General features: G+C 47.5%; 1 protein-coding gene across 1 annotated transcript in view; it reads right to left on the bottom strand.

Annotated features, from left to right (window-relative positions):
• HMCN1 (hemicentin 1) overlaps positions 1–20,844 on the bottom strand; it is a 768,245-nt gene that overhangs the window by 614,244 nt on the left and 133,157 nt on the right. Inside the window, exons 17-21 of the mRNA XM_077275842.1 lie at positions 11,008–11,103; positions 9,946–10,073; positions 9,244–9,388; positions 8,013–8,125; positions 69–228 (exon numbers count right to left, since the gene is read on the bottom strand). Of these exons, the coding sequence (XP_077131957.1) occupies positions 69–228; positions 8,013–8,125; positions 9,244–9,388; positions 9,946–10,073; positions 11,008–11,103 (642 nt within the window). The remainder of the gene's footprint in view (positions 1–68; positions 229–8,012; positions 8,126–9,243; positions 9,389–9,945; positions 10,074–11,007; positions 11,104–20,844) is intronic.

The raw sequence follows: 20,844 nt of genomic DNA, 5'->3' as shown, positions 1-20,844 counted from the left end.
TTGTGCTCATATGACATGTTTAGCATAACTGGCATGGTGACAATTGTGTACAATGATGTACTGCTTACTGTAAACTGTAAGTTGGACTTTCCGGGCAGCATAACCTGCTGCATTCACTGCAGTGCAAGAATATTCTGCAGAGTCCTCTGCTCCTGGAGAAGACAAGAGCAAACTTCCGTCGGATTCAATTATGACGGAAGCATTATTTGGGATGATTGTTTCTCCCTTCTAAAGAAAAAAAATAGAAAAATGTATACAATGTAGTTATTCGAAAAAGATAAAATAAATGAAGAGTTTATGTGTTGATGACATATTTATGATTATTACATTTCAGAAGGTTGACTTGACTTGTAGCAATTATATGCATAGTAGATTGTCAAAATAACATTGTTAATAATACTAGAATTCGATCCATTCTGCACATTCTTGGTTAACATTTTCCCATTTTTACATAAAATAAATTTTCCAGTTTTATAGAAGCAGAGCATTAATTCAGAATTTCTGTGCAGTCCCAGCTTGGCCGGTTACTAAGGCAAGGAAGAAGCGGCACAAGCAGGCTCTATGCTTTAAAGCCTGTTTACACTGCCTTAAAGATGGTCAATTTCTCAAAAAAATTGATTTGCACATAATTGATTCACCACACATCACAAAACCTCAAACTGTCCTGAAAAAAAGCGTGTAACACTATGAAGTCTCCTATGACTATATTTAGCACAATCTGAGCTTTTTTAATGCAAACACAGCCTTATAAATGCCAAAGTGACCTTAACATACAGTTGTGCTCAAAAGTTTACATACCCCAGAAGAATTTTTGCTTTCTTGGCCTTTTTTTCAGAGAATATGAATGATAACACCAAAACTTTTTCTCCACTCATGGTTAGTGGTTGGGTGAAGCCATTTATTGTCAAACTACTTTGTTTTCTCTTTTTATATCATAATGACAACCCAAAACATCCAACTGACCCTGATCAAAAGTTCACATACCCCATTTCTCAATACCATACATTGCCCCCTCTAACATCAATGACAGCTCGAAGTCTTTTGTGGTAGTTGTGGATGAGGTTCTCTATTTTCTCAGATGGTAAAGCTACCCACTCTTCTTGGCAAAAAGGCTCCAGTTCCTGTAAATTTCTGGGCTGTCTAGCATGAACTGCGTGCTTGAGATCTCCCCAGAGTGACTCAGGGAAAGTGACTTGCACTGAGTTAATGTCACTCAGTGGAGAAGCACGTGGCTGTGCTAATCGCACACAGCGATGGAAAATGAACTCTGCATTAGCACTGTGTTTATCGGCACACAGCCATAGAGAAATATGGCGCTAAATGCGCACCCTGTTAACTCCACAGGAGTACGCAAGCCCCACTGGGGCAAGGGAACTGGTAGTGGACTCCTCTCTGGAGGAGCCAGAATTCTAAAAGCACTAGCGCCTGCCCTGAATTCAACCACACAACAATCTCCTCTCCAGAGAAGCCGGAAATCTAAAGGAACTGAGCCTGCCCTGGGCACTTACAGCAGAGTCCACACTACCGTTAGGTTCCTCACACACACAAAACATAAAGGATCTTAGCGCACCGACGGGCGCGCCAAAGATCCTTTTATAGTTTCTGTCAATCTGACAGGACCTTGCTCACTGGCCAATCCGGATCCGGACCAGGACCTGAGAATGTGACGGGCGAGCACCAACGAGAAGTCTTCTCATGAACATGCTCAGTAGAGCGAAACCAGGACTTAGACTCAGGAGTGATCACTGGCTGCAGTCTATTATTGGTTACTAAAGCAGAACGTGAAAAAATAGCAGTAGCCTTGCTCACAGACTGAGTATGATCAAGATGCCGAGACTGACGTCTTTGCTGAGCAGCATCCACTGCAGTCGGAACTGAATGGGAGACCGCAGAGGAAGATAAGGCTTGGGGTCCATCCTGTGCAGAGGGAGAATCCCGGCGCCTAACACACAGTGTATTTAGCTGTGGTTTCATGACTCTATGCACTGTTTACCTTGGTCTACCACAGGATCTGCAAAGTTAGACCAGTGGATAGGTCAGATGTCAGGCCCCACCAATCTGTTATTGATTACCTTTCCTGAGGATAGGTCAGCAATATATACCAGAATTCCTTGCACCTCTATGGTCTGCCTGTTTATGAGGTACACTGTTGTGGATTCTGTTTGCGGGCTCCCTCTAGTGGTTACTGCTGGTACTGGGTGACTTTGGTGGGTTGCGGCCTTTGGTTTCCATCTGTCCATCAGAGGCTGGGTGTTTCCTATTTTACCTGGCCTTTCTGTCATTTCCCTTGCCGGCTATCAATGTGTTCAGATGTGCTCTGTTTGGTTCCTGCCTACCTGCTCCCAGATCTTTCAGGATAAGCTAAGTGCTGATTTTCAGTTGTTTGGTTTTTTTGTCCAGCTTGCTTAGAATGTCTCTTTGTTAGCTGGTTGCTCTAGTGGACTGAGGTTCTCCCCATGTGCCATGAGTTGGCACATGGGTTCTTGTAATCTCAGGATGGTTTTTTTTTGATTAGGGTTTTTTGCTGACTGCTCAGTCCCCTTTTGTGTCATTCTGCTTTCTAGTTTTCAGCGGGCCTCTATTTGCTAAAGCTATATACATCATCTCTATGTGTGTGCCTTCCTCTCATTTCACCGTCAATACATGTGGGGGGCAACTATATCTTTGGGGTTAATTCCTCTGGAGGCAAGTGAGGTCTTTGTTTTCTCTGCAGTACTAGTTAGCTCTTAGGCTGGTGCGTGGCGTCTAGAACCAACGTAGGCACGCTCCCTGGCTATCTCTAGTTGCGTTTGTCAGGCGTAGGGCAGCGGTCAGCCCAGGTTCCATCACCCTAGAGCTCGTCCGATATTTATTAGCTTTGCTTATCCTGTGCTATCCCTAGCCATTGGGGATTCATGACAGTATAGCCGGCCCACAAAGTGTTAATTGTTTGGGCTGAAGCAGGAGAAAAAGAAGTGTTCAAGGGAAATTTTTTTTTTTTTTTTCCTTCAGAGTTTTGCTCCCTAGCCCTTAATTGCTGTCTAGCTGCTTCTTACCTCCTCTTAACCCTTGAATGGCTCTGATCTTAGCTGTTTATCATGGATGTCCAGAGTTTGGCTTCCAACCTGAGTAATCTCGCGGCAAAGGTTCAAAACATACAGGATTTCGTTGTTCACACTCCCATGTCTGAACCTAGAATTCCTATTCCAGAGTTTTTTTCTGGAGATAGATCTACCTTCCTGAATTTCAGGAACAATTGTAAATTGTTTCTCTCATTGAAATCTCGCTCCTCTGGAGACCCTGCTCAACAGGTCAAGATTGTTATATCGTTCCTACGGGGCGACCCTCAGAATTGGGCATTTGCATTGGCACCAGGGGATCCTGCATTGCTCAGTGTGGATGCGTTTTTTCTGGCATTGGGATTGCTCTATGAGGAACCTAACCTAGAGATTCAGGCTGAAAAGGCTTTATTAGCCCTCTCTCAGGGGCATGATGAAGCGGAAATATATTGTCAGAAATTTCGGAAATGGTCGGTGCTTACTCAGTGGAATGAGTGCGCCCTGGCTGCAAACTTCAGAAATGGTCTTTCTGAGGCCATTAAGGATATTATGGTGGGGTTCCCTGCGCCTACAGGTCTGAATGAGTCTATGGCTATGGCCATTCAGATTGATCGGCGTTTACGGGAGCGCAAAACCGTGCACCAGTTGGCGGTGTCTTCTGAACAGGCACCTGAGACTATGCAATGTGATAGAATTCAGTCCAGAAGTGAACGGCAAAATTATAGGCGGAAAAATGGTTTGTGTTTTTATTGTGGTGATTCAGCTCATGTTATATCAGCATGCTCTAAACGCACAAAAAGGGTTGATAAATCTTTTGCCATTGATACTCTGCAGTCTAAGTTCATTTTGTCTGTGACTCTGATTTTTTCACTGTCTTCCATTTCCGTCGATGCCTATGTGGATTCAGGCTCTGCCCTGAGTCTTATGGATTGGTCATTTGCTAAACGCTGCGGTTTTAGTCTAGAGCCTCTGGAAGTTCCTATTCCTCTGAAAGGAATTGATTCTACACCATTGGCTATGAATAAACCGCAGTATTGGACACAAGTGACCATGCGCATGACTCCCGTTCATCAGGAGGTGATTCGCTTCCTTGTACTGTATAATTTACATGATGTACTAGTGCTTGGTCTGCCATGGTTACAAACTCATAATCCTGTCCTGGACTGGAAAACAATGTCTGTGCTAAGCTGGGGATGTCAGGGGGTTCATGATGATGCACCTCCGATTTCTATCGCTTCATCTACTCCTTCGGAGATCCCTGCGTTTTTGTCGGATTATAGGGATGTTTTTGAGGAGCCTAAGCTCAATTCGCTCCCTCCCCATAGAGAGTGTGACTGTGCTATAGAATTGATTCCTGGCAGTAAGTTCCCTAAGGGTCGTTTATTTAATCTGTCACTGCCAGAGCATACTGCTATGCGGAATTATATTAAGGAGTCCTTGGAAAAGGGACATATTCGTCCATCTTCGTCCCCTCTGGGAGCAGGTTTTTTTTTCGTGGCAAAAAAAGATGGTTCCCTGAGGCCTTGTATAGATTATCGCCTTCTGAATAAGATTACAGTCAAATACCAGTATCCATTGCCATTATTTACTGATTTGTTTGCTCGCATTAAGGGGGCTAGGTGGTTCACTAAAATAGATCTTCGTGGTGCGTATAATCTGGTGCGGATAAAACAGGGTGATGAGTGGAAAACCGCATTTAATACGCCTGAGGGCCATTTTGAGTATTTGGTAATGCCTTTTGGACTCTCCAATGCTCCGTCAGTCTTTCAGTCCTTTATGCACAATATTTTCCGTGAATATCTGGATAAGTTTATGATTGTGTATTTGGATGATATTTTGGTGTTTTCTGATGACTGGGAGTCTCATGTTCTACAGGTCAGGAAGGTGTTTCAGGTTTTGCGGGCCAATTCTCTGTTTGTGAAGGGCTCAAAGTGTCTCTTTGGAGTCCAGAAGATTTCTTTTTTGGGGTACATTTTTTCTCCTTCTACTATTGAGATGGATCCCGTTAAGGTTCAGGCTATTTGTGACTGGACACAACCTACATCTGTTAAGAGCCTTCAGAAGTTCTTGAGGTTTGCTAATTTTTATCGTCGGTTCATTGCTAATTTTTCCAGTATTGTTAAACCTTTGACTGATTTGACTAAAAAGGGTGGTGATGTTGCTGATTGGTCTCCTGCGGCTGTGAAGGCCTTTCGGGAACTTAAGCGCCGGTTTTCTTCTGCTCCTGTGTTGTGTCAACCAGATGTTTCACTTCCTTTCCAGGTGGAGGTTGATGCTTCCGAGATTGGAGCGGGGGCGGTTTTGTCACAGAGAAGTTCTAATGGCTCGGTGATGAAGCCATGTGCTTTCTTCTCTAGAAAATTCTCGCCCGCCGAGCGCAATTATGATGTGGGTAATCGGGAGCTTTTGGCCATGAAGTGGGCATTTGAGGAGTGGCGTCATTGGCTTGAAGGTGCTAAACATCGCGTGGTGGTCTTGACTGATCACAAGAATCTCATTTACCTTGAGTCTGCCAGGCGTTTGAATCCTAGACAGGCTCGTTGGTCGTTATTTTTTTCTCGTTTCAATTTCGTGGTTTCATACCTGCCAGGTTCAAAGAATGTTAAGGCAGATGCTCTTTCCAGGAGTTTTGTGCCTGACTCTCCTGGAGACACTGGGCCTGCTGGTATCCTTAGGGATGGGGTAATATTGTCCGCCGTATCCCCAGACTTGCGACGCGCATTACAGGAGTTTCAGGTGGATAAACCAGATCGATGTCCACCAGAAAGACTGTTTGTTCCGGATGATTGGACCAGTAGAGTCATCTCCGAGGTCCATTCTTCTGTGTTGGCTGGTCATCCTGGAATATTTGGTACAAGAGACTTGGTGGCCAGGTCTTTTTGGTGGCCTTCCTTGTCTAGGGATGTGCGTACTTTTGTGCAGTCTTGTGAAGTGTGTGCTCGAGCTAAGCCTTGCTGTTCACGGGCTAGTGGGTTGTTGTTATCCTTGCCCATCCCGAAGAGGCCTTGGACGCACATTTCCATGGATTTTATTTCTGATCTCCCGGTTTCACAGAAAATGTCCGTTATCTGGGTTGTGTGTGACCGCTTTTCTAAGATGGTTCATTTGGTGCCCTTGCCTAAGTTGCCCTCCTCCTCTGAGTTGGTTCCTTTGTTTTTTCAGAACGTGGTTCGTTTGCATGGGATTCCGGAGAATATCGTTTCTGACAGGGGATCCCAGTTTGTGTCTAGATTTTGGCGGACGTTTTGTGCCAAGATGGGCATTGATTTGTCTTTCTCGTCTGCATTCCATCCTCAGACGAATGGCCAGACGGAGCGAACTAATCAGACCTTGGAAACTTATTTGAGGTGTTTTGTTTCTGCTGATCAGGATGACTGGGTTGCTTTTTTGCCACTGGCCGAATTTGCTCTTAATAATCGGGCTAGTTCGGCCACGTTGGTCTCTCCTTTTTTTTGTAATTCGGGGTTTCATCCTCGTTTTTCCTCTGGTCAGGTGGAGTCTTCGGATTGTCCTGGAGTGGACGTGGTGGTGGACAGGCTACATCACATTTGGAATCAGGTGGTGGACAATTTGAAGTTATCTCAGGAGAAGACTCAGCAGTTTGCTAATCGCCGTCGCCGCGTGGGTCCCCGACTTCTTGTTGGGGACTTGGTGTGGTTGTCTTCTCGTTTTGTCCCTATGAAGGTCTCTTCTCCTAAGTTCAAGCCTCGGTTCATCGGTCCTTATAGGATCTCGGAGATTCTTAACCCTGTATCCTTCCGTTTGGATCTCCCAGCATCGTTCGCTATTCATAATGTGTTCCATCGGTCGTTGTTGCGGAGGTATGAGGTGCCTGTTGTTCCGTCGGTCGAGCCTCCTGCTCCGGTGCTGGTGGAGGGAGAATTGGAGTATGTTGTTGAAAAGATCTTGGATTCTCGTGTTTCCAGACGCAAACTCCAGTATTTGGTTAAGTGGAAGGGTTATGGTCAGGAGGACAATTCCTGGGTGGTCACCTCCGATGTTCATGCGACTGATTTGGTCCGCGCCTTCCATAGAGCTCACCCTGATCGCCCTGGGGGTTCTCGTGAGGGTTCGGTGACCCCTCCTCAAGGGGGGGGTACTGTTGTGGATTCTGTTTGCGGGCTCCCTCTGGTGGTTACTGCTGGTACTGGGTGACTTTGGTGGGTTGCGGCCTTTGGTTTCCATCTGTCCATCAGAGGCTGGGTGTTTCCTATTTTACCTGGCCTTTCTGTCATTTCCCTTGCCGGCTATCAATGTGTTCAGATGTGCTCTGTTTGGTTCCTGCCTACCTGCTCCCAGATCTTTCAGGATAAGCTAAGTGCTGATTTTCAGTTGTTTGGTTTTTTTGTCCAGCTTGCTTAGAATGTCTCTTTGTTAGCTGGTTGCTCTAGTGGACTGAGGTTCTCCCCATGTGCCATGAGTTGGCACATGGGTTCTTGTAATCTCAGGATGGTTTTTTTTTTATTAGGGTTTTTTGCTGACCGCTCAGTCCCCTTTTGTGTCATTCTGCTTTCTAGTTTTCAGCGGGCCTCTATTTGCTAAAGCTATATACATCATCTCTATGTGTGTGCCTTCCTCTCATTTCACCGTCAATACATGTGGGGGGGCAACTATATCTTTGGGGTTAATTCCTCTGGAGGCAAGTGAGGTCTTTGTTTTCTCTGCAGTACTAGTTAGCTCTTAGGCTGGTGCGTGGCGTCTAGAACCAACGTAGGCACGCTCCCTGGCTATCTCTAGTTGCGTTTGTCAGGCGTAGGGCAGCGGTCAGCCCAGGTTCCATCACCCTAGAGCTCGTCCGATATTTATTAGCTTTGCTTATCCTGTGCTATCCCTAGCCATTGGGGATTCATGACAGTACTCCAAGGTCTACAGATACAATCCTCTCTAAATATGTAACCTCACCTTTCTTGGCAATATTTAATCTTATAACCTTTATAAAGCACAAATGAGGGCACATTACTGCATTACAATTACCTTTTTCCAAATGATTGCTGGCTTAGGAACGCCATTGGCTTTACAAGGTAGCGATATTCCATTTCCTTCTATTGTACTGAAAATTTGGGGTCCATGCTGAATGATTGGGATAACTGGAATAAAAGAAATTAACTTTTACTAAAAGAGGATCTGTCATCAGGTATTTGCTCTTATCTTACTATTGCTACTCCCCTGAGGATTCAATTTTTTCTTTTGTTTTGGGTCTTTTTTTAGCATTCCAGAGATAAGGGTTTTTTTACTATGTGCTAATTTTATGGTCTTTACCTTCAGGCATTGCTCACGGGACTTTTTATGGGTGTGTATCTAGGGCGCTTTGTATAATTACTATGTGAGAAGCACCTTTCTATGCAGCTATTAATGGGAGCCGGTCATCCCCAAAATGCATTTAAACTGCCCATACATTTATATTGGGGACCAAGTCTCTATTTAAATCATATTAGGCAAGTTTTGGTTAAATTTATGCTAATTAAAAATCAAAATTGATTTGATAAGCAAATGAGGGCTCTTCAGTGCACCTTTGGCGTGGCCTATGCCTTGGTGGACTATCACTCCCTCCTATTTACATAATATTCTGATACATCACATTAATTGACTTGTCTCAAAGGCTCAAAGCAAACACTAGGTATCCTGCCTGCAACTGTACACTGATACTGGATGATCGCTCACAGTGTCAGTAAAGGCGCACACCCAAAGACTCATGCATTGACATCCTGCCTGCAACTGTACACTGATACTGGATGATCGCTCACAGTGTCAGTAAAGGCGCACACCCAAAGACTCATGCATTGACTCATGCATTGACATCTGGCTCCGGCCTGTCTGTGGCCGCAACACACTACACCTGTATTTGTAATGAGCAGTGGCCACAGACAAGCCAAAGCCTGATATCACTGATATCAATGTGCTCCTGCGCTAACACTATGAGCGCACTGCAGCGATCACTAAGTGCAGGAGGAGGCACTGGGATGGAAATAGAGCTGGAGTGACAGAGCTTCAGATGGTCAGCTTCATTTGCATACCAGTTCAAATGTTCATTATTGGAGGAACGGACTGGCCTTGTAAAGCTATTGCTGGACTTGTCTTTGAAAAAGCTACATGTACAGTACATATAAATAGCTGGCAGGGTTAAACCTGCTGAAAGATTCCATAAATCAAAGGAAGAACATCTTATCTCCAGATATAAATTAGAAATACAAATATTCGCTCTTACCATGTACATTGAGACTTGTTAATCGTTTACTGGTACCAGCAACATTTGTGGCTGTACATATATATTCTCCATCATCTTTTAAGTGGACACTTTCCAGATGAAGACTTCCATCTGTCCGGACGCTAACATACGGGTTTGATACCACCTTCAGAAGAAAAACACTTTACACATTCTACCTGTGCACACTGTACACACAATACACATCCTGCAGCTAGTAGTATTGGTAAAGGTTTGCACTCCCCCCAATTTATTTCACAAAGAAAATAAATTATTTCCAAGTAAAGTAATTAATACACAGACGATAATGGGAATTGTCCTCTTACGTCAGGAAAATAAAACCAAATGTTCTTGTGGGACATCCTCTTTTAAAGTACTTTATGAATATTGAAGGTGTTAAAGGTCATTGATGGAAAATAAAGGTGTGAATGCCTTGTGGGAATAAGACGCACTAAACAGCATAAGTATAGTATGTAGCTTGCATGATTATAAATGCTAATCTGAGAGTCATAAAACTTAAATAAACATTAAGATGTTTGATGAGAGAGATGAATAAATTGTATGTTGTGAATGATTGCCATGTTAGACCTATTTTCTATGCTTGTTTCTCGTCTGTTCCATTTTACTTTTTTATGCTTATGCCCAATGTTTTTCATGTTATTAATCCTAGTACTGGAATCCAGTGAACAGCAGTAAGTGACTTACCACTACATCGTTTTTAAGCCACTGTCGAACTGGAAGAGGGTTTCCAGCCAGGAGTACACAAGGCAGGGTAATTTGGTTTCCTTCAATAACATTCACCGCTTGAGGACTTTCTCCAATTACAGGAATGACTAAAAGTGCATTAAATAAAATAGAAATAAGAGTATACAAATGAAATGAAATTAATAAAAGCTTCACCCTAGGACCTGTGCTTAGTGTTTCCTCTAAGGTGTGTGGTCCGGAAAATAGTTATAACCACATTGTGAGCCCTGTCCAGCTGTACCTGCGTACAGGACGGGGAATGTTAACTCTATTATGTGCAAAGCTTCGGGAGAACTATGATAGAAGAGAGATATAGGAAACCACTGAGAAAGGCCTTAGTCTATACTTAGGGTGTAGAATAAAAAATTGCGTCCTAAAGTGCAAATACAAGAAGGAATTATTTTTACGTCTGGCTACATCTAAGAATCAGATAGTATGGATATACAAAAGAAACTAATTATCCTGGCATTAAAGGGGTTTACCACTTATAGACTTCTGGCCTTTATTGGAACATGATATGTTAAAATAATAAAATCAGATGGTAGACCAGAGCAGCAGTGGAGAGCTGGCCTGAGATCTGGGTAGGGCAAATACTATCTTATTTTGATATTTTAACAAAGCGAAGGGCAATAGAGGCCTCAAGTCTATAAAGGGTTGCCTCCTCAAGACAAGCTATATTTCATATGGAAAGCAGCCAGATGTAGCAGAACACCATACCCCCTGCTTCAGAGACCTCCGATAATCAGCTAATATCGTAGGAAAGACCCGTGGCAGCTCATACGATTCTCCTGTAAAGGTCATATTCGAGTGAAAGCCGACAATCAAAAATATGGACTTGTCACATCTGTTAGAGTCGGAGACATAGAGACTGACTGTGGCTCTCTGATTGGCCTACTGGACTACTAGCTGAAGACCCCTCTCACTGATGTCTACCCTCTTTAATAGGATTGTGAAATGGACAAAATCATAGGAAAACCCCATTATATAAGGAAAAGCAAAACTTTCTCAGGTTGAATATCTTACCTAATCCGGTCAGTGTAATAGTAACTTGTGACTGAACTTTCCCAAATCGATTCTCAGCTTCACAGACGTAGGTGCCATTATCTCCAACCCAAAGATCTGAAAGATATTACAATGTTATTATGTTCCATTCATTCCAACAGAACTAGCAATACATTTTACCACAGAGCTGACAAATATAAAACATATCTACTGAATGGACTGGATAATAAAATGTGCATTTAGGGTTTGTTAAAAAACAGTCTGTCTTCTCTACATATTTGTTAGCATTCCTTCCTTCCTTTTTTGCTATATTACTTAAGGCAGATATGTCTCAAGAATTCACAATAACTCGGCATACATTATGAAATACATCTCATTCTATATTTACCTTTGAAAATAAAAATCCATTCAAAATTAGAAACAATTGAATATTTTCCGGTTTTTAATGCACTTTCCGAGCATGTCATCATATTAACATCACACAGCAATGGATTTCTAATATATTATAGACGCAGAATACATTGTCTCAACAATTTAGGTATTTATATAGCTTTTGATCTACAGCTGTAAACTTATATCCACTACAAGACTTTACCAGAAAGACAAGACAGTGACCACCAGGGAGCCAACCCAACAACTGCTCAAACCCAATTTCGCTTTTACATGAGAAATGCACATACACATGCATATACAGGTTAGTCACACATGTACACATTAAACCAATTTACATCACACACATATAATGTACATATTATGACAGTATATACACATTTCACACACCACATACACATCAAAATTATACACATACACATTGCTTCATCAAGATATGCCCATTACACACATCAATATTATCCAGACATATGCAAAAAGTCTGTTTTTTTTACTGTAACTAGTGTTGAGCATTCCGATACCGCAAGTATCGGGTATCGGCCGATACTTGCGGTATCGGAATTCCGATACCGGGATTCCGATACTTGCCGCGTATCGGATACCGGAATCGGAAGTTCTAAGATTCAAAAAGCAGAAATTCAGCCAATGAGATTGATTCCAAGTGTGGGCACATCCTGTTTAGCATGGAGGGCATGAAACTACTGGCAAGGCTGTGATTGGCTGGTGTAATGATGTCATGATGCAGTTTAAAAGTCGCTGGCGCCATTTTGCGATCACTCTGCTGTGAATTCAGTTAGTGACAGGACGCTGTTTGCTGACTGAGGGACAGTTTAGAGATAGCGATTTGCTTCTTTGTGCTTTCCAAAGGCTAATTTAGCAACCGCTGTGTTCACCTACTATTCACCTTGCTTTTGCCTTGTAGCGCTGTTTTCACAGCGATCTGCAGGGTCTGTGTGTGTGTGTGTGTGAGTGCAGCCCAGTCTCCAGTCTGAGTGCAGCCACATAGGCCATCCATAGTTGGTTGTATTCAGTTCAGGGAGGGTGGTTCATTGCCTCATACTGTTCCTTTTTTTTTTTTTTTTCCCAAGTAGTGTAGTCTGCTGCTAATTTATTCAAAAAAATCCTATTAGTGTCTTTCCACCCGTCTCCAGCTAATTTGTGGAAAAACACTACATAGGATAAAGTAGAGGAGGGTTTTTGGGCCTTGCAGCGCCGTTTACGGCTGTCTGCACGGTCTCCGTGTGACTGCAGCTCGCCCTGTAATCTGTGAGCAGCTGTAGCCTGGTTGTCTCCAGCTCAGGGTTTTTCACTGCGTCATACCGCCAAATCAATTTTCTTTTTTTTCAAAGTAGTGTAGTCTGCTGCTAATTAATTTAAAAAAATCCTATTAGTGTCTTTCCACCCGTCTCCAGCTAATTTGTGGAAAAACACTACATAGGATAAAGTAGAGGAGGGTTTTTGGGCCTTGCAGCGCCGTTTACGGCTGTCTGCACGGTCTCCGTGTGACTGCAGCTCGCCCTGTAATCTGTGAGCAGCTGTAGCCTGGTTGTCTCCAGCTCAGGGTTTTTCACTGCGTCATACCGCCAAATCAATTTTCTTTTTTTTCAAAGTAGTGTAGTCTGCTGCTAATTAATTTAAAAAAATCCTATTAGTGTCTTTCCACCCGTCTCCAGCTAATTTGTGGAAAAACACTACATAGGATAAAGTAGAGGAGGGTTTTTGGGCCTTGCAGCGCCGTTTACGGCTGTCTGCACGGTCTCCGTGTGACTGCAGCTCGCCCTGTAATCTGTGAGCAGCTATAGCCTGGTTGTCTCCAGCTCAGGGTTTTTCACTGCGTCATACCGCCAAATCAATTTTCTTTTTTTTCAAAGTAGTGTAGTCTGCTGCTAATTAATTTAAAAAAATCCTATTAGTGTCTTTCCACCCGTCTCCAGCTAATTTGTGGAAAAACACTACATAGGATAAAGTAGAGGAGGGTTTTTGGGCCTTGCAGCGCCGTTTACGGCTGTCTGCACGGTCTCCGTGTGACTGCAGCTCGCCCTGTAATCTGTGAGCAGCTATAGCCTGGTTGTCTCCAGCTCAGGGTTTTTCACTGCGTCATACCGCCAAATCAATTTTCTTTTTTTTCAAAATAGTGTAGTCTGCTGCTAATTTATTCAAAAAAATCCTATTAGTGTCTTTCCACCCGTCTCCAGCTAATTTGTGGAAAAACACTACATAGGATAAAGTAGAGGAGGGTTTTTGGGCCTTGTAGCGCCGTTTACGTCTGTCTGCACGGTCTCCGTGTGACTGCAGCTCTATCTGTTGTCAGTTCAGCCCCCAAAAAATAAATAAATAATAAAGTTCACCAAACACACCAGTTACACCACTTTACATTTCTGTAGGCCACATTAGCTCATATTTGTGTCTAGTCCACACTTTAGATAATTAGTGCTTCTTATACCTGTTAGGAGGAGTTGCTCAGGAATAAGCACACAAATCCGTTAGTACTTTTCTGCTTATCTTTATCAGTCAACCAAGATGAAGAAGGCAGTGAGTAAGGCACGGGGGCGTGGGAGCCGTCGCGGAGCAGGGAGGGGACGTGGGGATTCTGTGCCTGCTGCGGGCACCGGTGACTCATCAGCACCCACTTTCACCAGGCAACAGTCGTTCATGCGAAGCTTTGTGTCCGAGCGCCGTACACCGCTGCTGCGTGAAGAACAAATTGAAGCTGTTGTCGGATGGATGGCAGCTAATGCATCAACTTCCATTAGTGCCACATCCTCTCAGACACAGAGCACTGGAGAGCAGCCATCTGTCTCTTCACCACCTGCCAAATTGCCCAGGCAGACAGAGAGCCCAGGACAGGAGCCGTCTCTACTTCTGTTCTCTGAATCTCTTGGCTTGGAAACAGGGGGCCAGCCAAGCAGCATTGGAGAAATGGAAGAAGAGGCAGGGTGCAGTGATGCCCAACAGCTTTTTCTGTCTTCCTCTGAAGAGGCGGGTGGGCCAGTGGCTCCGGTCACCACATCGCAGGCCGCATCAGCTGATGATGACACTCAGGTGCCACTTACTGGTGCGTGCTCTGCTGCTGAGACTACCCAGGAGGAGCAGTTGGGGGCAGAGGGTAGTGTAGATGATGAGGTCCTCGACCCATCTTGGCGTGAGGGACAGGAAGGTGGTGGGAGCAGCTCTGAGGAAGAGATTCCCCGTACGGCCCAAAGAGGGAGAGGGAGGGGGAAGACTGCGGATCCTGCAGCCTCCGCTTTGGCACCCGTTAGGAGCATGTCTCTTCCAAAAGCCAAAAAGGGCGCTCCCAAGACTTGCAGTGCCTGGTCCTTTTTTGACACAGTTGCAGATGACATTTGCTATGTCAGATGCAACGTGTGTCATCAAAAAGTCAAAAGAGGTCGAAATGTCAGCAACCTCAATACCTCCAACATGTGGAAACATGTGCGCAACAGGCACCCGGCGGAGTTAGAAAAACACACTGAAGAGGTAGGCCAACCAACAGCGGCAGCTACCACCTCTTCAGCTCGTGTTGCCTCTTCCTCTACCTCACACGCAGCTGGTTCGGCGTCCTCCCAGGATCGCCGTGGAAGAACCTCTGCCCCTGTTGTCCAGAGACCCGCTGTAATTCCACCCGCAGCGCCACTTTCCCAGTCATCCACACACTCCCAGCCCAGTCTACAGCCATCGGTAGTACAGGCATGGGAGAAAAGGCGGCCTTTCTCGTCAAACCACCCACGAGCACAGGCTCTGACTGCAGGCATTGCCAAACTTCTGTCACTGGAAATGCTGTCATTCAGGCTGGTGGAGACTGACAGCTTCCGTGACTTCATGTCATTGGCAGTCCCACAGTACAAAGTGCCCAGCCGCTTTTACTTCAGCAGGCAAGCCGTCCCTGCCCTGCAGAAGCATGTGGAGGGACACATAAAACACGCGCTACTGAACGCCGTCAGTAGCAAGGTCCACCTCACCACCGATGCGTGGACCAGTCAACATGGACAGGGGCGATACCTTTCCCTCACTGCCCATTGGGTTAATGTCGTTGAGCCGGGTACAGACCGTGCGAGTGGCGCAGGACGTGTCCTGCCCACTCCAAGGATTGCAGGAATCCATTCTGTACGCATTGACTCCTCCTCTTACACCAGTTCCTCAGAATCATCGCTGCAGGAGCCGTCACAGTCCACCTCCACATGGACCCGTGATGAACGTGTACCTGTTACGACCGACATGAGCACAGCCGTGGCCAAACGTCAACAGGCCGTCTTGAAATTAATTTTCTTGGGGAATCGTAGCCACACAGCGCAGGAGCTCTGGAATGCCATCAAGCAGGAGAGCGATGTGTGGTTTGTGCCAGCGAATCTCCAGCCAGGCATGGTAGTGTGTGATAATGGCCGAAATCTGGTGGCAGCTCTGGGCCTCGGCAACCTCACTCACATCCCATGTCTGGCACATGTGCTCAATTTGGTCGTGCAGAGCTTTTTGAGGGACTATCCGGATCTTGATGCACTGCTGCACAAGGTCCGCCTAGAGTGTGCTCACTTGCGGCGTTCCAGCACGGCAAAAGCGCGCATTGCGGCTCTGCAGCGCCGACACCGCCTGCCGGAACATCGCATCATATGTGACCTACCTACCAGGTGGAATTCCACGTTACATATGTTGGAGCGGTTGTGTGAGCAGCAGCAAGCTGTAATGGAGTACCAGCTGCTTCAGGCGCAAAAAAGTCGCAGTCAGCGCCGTACAGACTTCACAACCACAGAGTGGGCCACTATGAATGACGTCTGCCAGGTTTTGCGTCCCTTTGATTATTCCACGCGGATGGCGAGTGCAGATGATGCACTAGTCAGCATGACTGTCCCCCTTATCTGCCTGCTTGAAAAATCACTGCAAGCGCTAAGGGATGATGTTGTGGAAGAGGTGGAGGATGAGGATTCACCATTTCCATCATCTTCTGGACAGTCAGCGCCACGTGGTTCCTCACAAACGCGTAGGCAGGGGACCGTTTGTGAGGAGGATGAGGAGGAGTCAATGGAGGAGGAAGACATCCGTCCAGAGGAGGGAGTTACACAATTGTCCAGTACTCAGTGTGTACAGCGAGGGTGGGGTGATGACGAGCGGGCAGAGATCACGCCTCCAGCAGGGGACAGCGTTTCTTGGGCAGTTGGCAGTCTGCAGCACATGGTGGATTACATGCTGCAGTGCCTGAGAAACGACCGCCGCATCGCCCACATTCTCAACATGTCTGATTATTGGGTGTTCACCCTCCTCGATCCTCGCTACCGGGACAACGTAGAAAGCCTCATCACACCGTTGAACCGGGAGCGAAAAATGCGGGAGTACCAAGACACACTGGTCAATTCCATCATCTTCTCCATTCCAACTGAGAGAAGTGCTGCTAGTGCATTCCAAAGCAGCTCAGTGCGTCCAGGCCGTGGTGGAGGCTCTGCACAAAGAGGGAGCAGAAGCAGTGCCTCTGCCCAAGGCAAGACCAGTATGGCCGAACTGTGGCACAGTTTTCTGTGCCCGCCACAAAAGTCTACACCATCACAGACGGCTCCAGTCAGCAGGAGGCAACGGTTCCGTCAGATGGTGACAGACTACATGTCTTGCCCTCTTGCTGTACTCCCAGACGGCTCTTCCCCTTTCAAGTTTTGGGTCTCAAAGCTGGATACATGGCCAGAGCTAAGCCAGTATGCATTGGAGGTGCTGTCTTGCCCTGCGGCCAGTGTATTATCGGAACGTGTCTTTAGTGCTGCAGGTGGTGTACTAACTGACCGTCGCATGCGACTATCCTCCGATAACGTTGACCGGCTTACTTTCCTGAAAATGAACAAGGCCTGGATCTCGCCGGAATTTGCCACTCCTCCTCCTGATTGAATAATTAGGTCACTGTATACGTTATCCAGGTCTCCTGTTGTGTTCATCTTTCTACCACCTGAACTTAAATTCCTGGGCTCCAACACCGCCAGTTGAGGCTCAGACGTGCCGTCTGCACAGTCAAAACATACGACCCAGTGTTATTGGGTTTCAGTAATGTCAGCTGATCCCCAGCTGTGTAGCCGGCAATGTGTCATGCGACCGCCACGCTGACACAACAACTGAAATGTAAGGGAATCTGTCCCCCCCCCCCCAAGGCGTTTGTTACTGAAAGAGCCACCTTGTGCAGCAGTAATGCTGCCCAAGGAAAAGGTAGCTATTTTTGTTTAGCTCCTTGCACACGCAGAACTTAACACTTATAAAATGTGTCCACTGATACCGTAAAACCGTCCCGGAGGTGGGACTTTACTTCGTAATGTGACGCAGCCCAGCCGTCATTCCTACCCCCCCGGCGCCGCGCACCGGCTCCTCAGCGTTGTTTTATTCCGTCCTGGAGCCTGCGCTGTTATGTTATCCCGTGGCCAGGCACACTTAGCGCTGCCCGTCTTCTGGCATCATTTGGTGTCTGGATGGCTGCGCCTGTGCGGCCGCGCTGGCAGAGAGCCCGCCTCGCAGTGTCTTCTGATTTAATCCCACTGGGGGCCTGGGATCCATGGACATGCGCAGTGCATATCTGAACCTCCACCTCTCACTCATTTCCCTATGGCTTCTTCAGACTGTTCGGTGTCAGCTGGTCCCTAACAGCATGCCACGGCCGTGACACCGCACAGTCTGAAGAAGCCATAGGGAGATGAGTGAGAGGTGGAGGTTCAGATATGCAGTGCGCATGTCCATGGATCCCAGGCCCCCAGTGGGATTAAATCAGAAGACACTGCGAGGCGGGCTCTCTGCCAGCGCGGCCGCACAGGCGCAGCCATCCAGACACCAAATGATGCCAGAAGACGGGCAGCGCTAAGTGTGCCTGGCCACGGGATAACATAACAGCGCAGGCTCCTTGACGGAATAAAACAACGCTGAGGAGCCGGTGCGCGGCGCCGGGGGGGTAGGAATGACGGCTGGGCTGCGTCACATTACGAAGGAAAGTCCCACCTCCGGGACGGTTTTACGGTTGCAGGGGACACATTTTATAAGTGTTTAGTTCTGTGTTTGCAAGGAGCATGATGAAAAGAGCCACCTTTTCCTTTTGCATCTTTTGTGCTGCACAAGCTGGCTCTTTCAGCTACAAACGCCTTGGGGGGGGGTTAAAGGTTCCCTTTCGACTTTCTCAGGCTTCGGCCTACATTGTGTTCCTCTGCTTTTCCACCTGTCCCTGGGCTCCAACACCGCCAGTTGCCGTCCAGAAGTGCTGTACGCACAGTCAACAGTCCCTCCTCTGTTATTGGGGTTCAGTAACGTCAGCTGTTCCCCTGCTGTGTGTGTGGCAATCCCTCCTACCTCCTCCAACCTCCTCCTCCTCCACCCGTCCCTGGGCTCCAACACCGCCAGTTGCCGTCCAGAAGTGCTGTACGCACAGTCAACAGTCCCTCCTCTGTTATTGGGGTTCAGTAACGTCAGCTGTTCCCCTGCTGTGTGTGTGGCAATCCCTCCTACCTCCTCCTACCTCCTCCAACCTCCTCCTCCTCCACCTGCCCCTGGGCTCCAACACCGCCAGTTGCCGTCCAGAAGTGCTGTACGCACAGTCAACAGTCCCTCCTCTGTTATTGGGGTTCAGTAACGTCAGCTGTTCCCCTGCTGTGTGTGTGGCAATCCCTCCTACCTCCTCCAACCTCCTCCTCCTCCACCCGTCCCTGGGCTCCAACACCGCCAGTTGCCGTCCAGAAGTGCTGTACGCACAGTCAACAGTCCCTCCTCTGTTATTGGGGTTCAGTAACGTCAGCTGTTCCCCTGCTGTGTGTGTGGCAATCCCTCCTACCTCCTCCTACCTCCTCCAACCTCCTCCTCCTCCACCTGCCCCTGGGCTCCAACACCGCCAGTTGCCGTCCAGAAGTGCTGTACGCACAGTCAACAGTCCCTCCTCTGTTATTGGGGTTCAGTAACGTCAGCTGTTCCCCTGCTGTGTGTGTGGCAATCCCTCCTACCTCCTCCAACCTCCTCCTCCTCCACCCGTCCCTGGGCTCCAACACCGCCAGTTGCCGTCCAGAAGTGCTGTACGCACAGTCAACAGTCCCTCCTCTGTTATTGGGGTTCAGTAACGTCAGCTGTTCCCCTGCTGTGTGTGTGGCAATCCCTCCTACCTCCTCCTACCTCCTCCAACCTCCTCCTCCTCCACCTGCCCCTGGGCTCCAACACCGCCAGTTGCCGTCCAGAAGTGCTGTACGCACAGTCAACAGTCCCTCCTCTGTTATTGGGGTTCAGTAACGTCAGCTGTTCCCCTGCTGTGTGTGTGGCAATCCCTCCTACCTCCTCCTACCTCCTCCAACCTCCTCCTCCTCCACCTGCCCCTGGGCTCCAACACCGCCAGTTGCCGTCCAGAAGTGCTGTACGCACAGTCAACAGTCCCTCCTCTGTTATTGGGGTTCAGTAACGTCAGCTGTTCCCCTGCTGTGTGTGTGGCAATCCCTCCTACCTCCTCCTACCTCCTCCAACCTCCTCCTCCTCCACCTGCCCCTGGGCTCCAACACCGCCAGTTGCCGTCCAGAAGTGCTGTACGCACAGAGCCAAACACCTCGCCAATGTGTTAGTGGGGTTCAGCACCGCCAGCTGTTCCCCTGCTGTGTATACGGCAACGTGTACTGCGACCGCCACGCAGGCACAACAAGTTAAATGTAAGGGAACCTGACCCCCCCCCCCCCCCACAGGCGTTTGTTACTGAAGGAGCCACCTTGTGCAGCAGTAATGATGCAAAGGGAAAAAGTGCCTCTTTTCGTGATGCTCCTTGCACATGCTGAACCAAACACTTATGAAATGTGTCCCCACACAGCGTTAAACCGTCCGGTAGGTGGAACTTTCCTTTGTCGTGTGACGCAGCACAGCCATCATTTTTACCCCCTTGGCGCCGTGCGCCGCCTCCTCAGCGTTGTTTTAATCTGTCCCGGAGCCTGCGCTGTTAGGTTAGCCCTTGGCCATGCACACATGTTGCGCTGCCCGTCTTCTGACCTCATTTGGTGTCAGGCTGGCTGCGCCTGTGCGGGTGCGCTGGCCGAGATCCCGCCTCGCAGTGTCGTCTAATGTAATCCCACCGCGGGCCTGTGATCCGTGCCCGTGCGCAGTGCATATCCTCTCCTCTCACTCCCCTCCCTACGGCTTCTTCAGACTGTGCGATGTCAGCTGGTCCCTAATAGCATGCCACGGCCGTGACACCGCACAGTCTGAAAAAGCCGTAGGGAGGGGAGTGAGAGGAGAGGATATGCACTGCGCACGGGCACGGATCACAGGCCCGCGGTGGGATTACATTAGACGACACTGCGAGGCGGGATCTCGGCCAGCGCACCCGCACAGGCGCAGCCAGCCTGACACCAAATGATGTCAGAAGACGGGCAGCGCAAAATGTGTGCATGGCCAAGGGCTAACCTAACAGCCCAGGCTCCGGGACAGATTAAAACAACGCTGAGGAGGCGGCGCACGGCGCCAAGGGGGTAAAAATGATGGCTGTGCTGCGTCACACGA

This window comes from Ranitomeya variabilis, chromosome 8 (genome assembly GCF_051348905.1).
Source record: "Ranitomeya variabilis isolate aRanVar5 chromosome 8, aRanVar5.hap1, whole genome shotgun sequence".
Lineage (NCBI taxonomy): Eukaryota > Metazoa > Chordata > Amphibia > Anura > Dendrobatidae > Ranitomeya > Ranitomeya variabilis.
The sequence above is the reverse complement of the archived record's forward strand: the minus strand, read 5'-3'. Positions and strand labels throughout refer to the sequence as shown.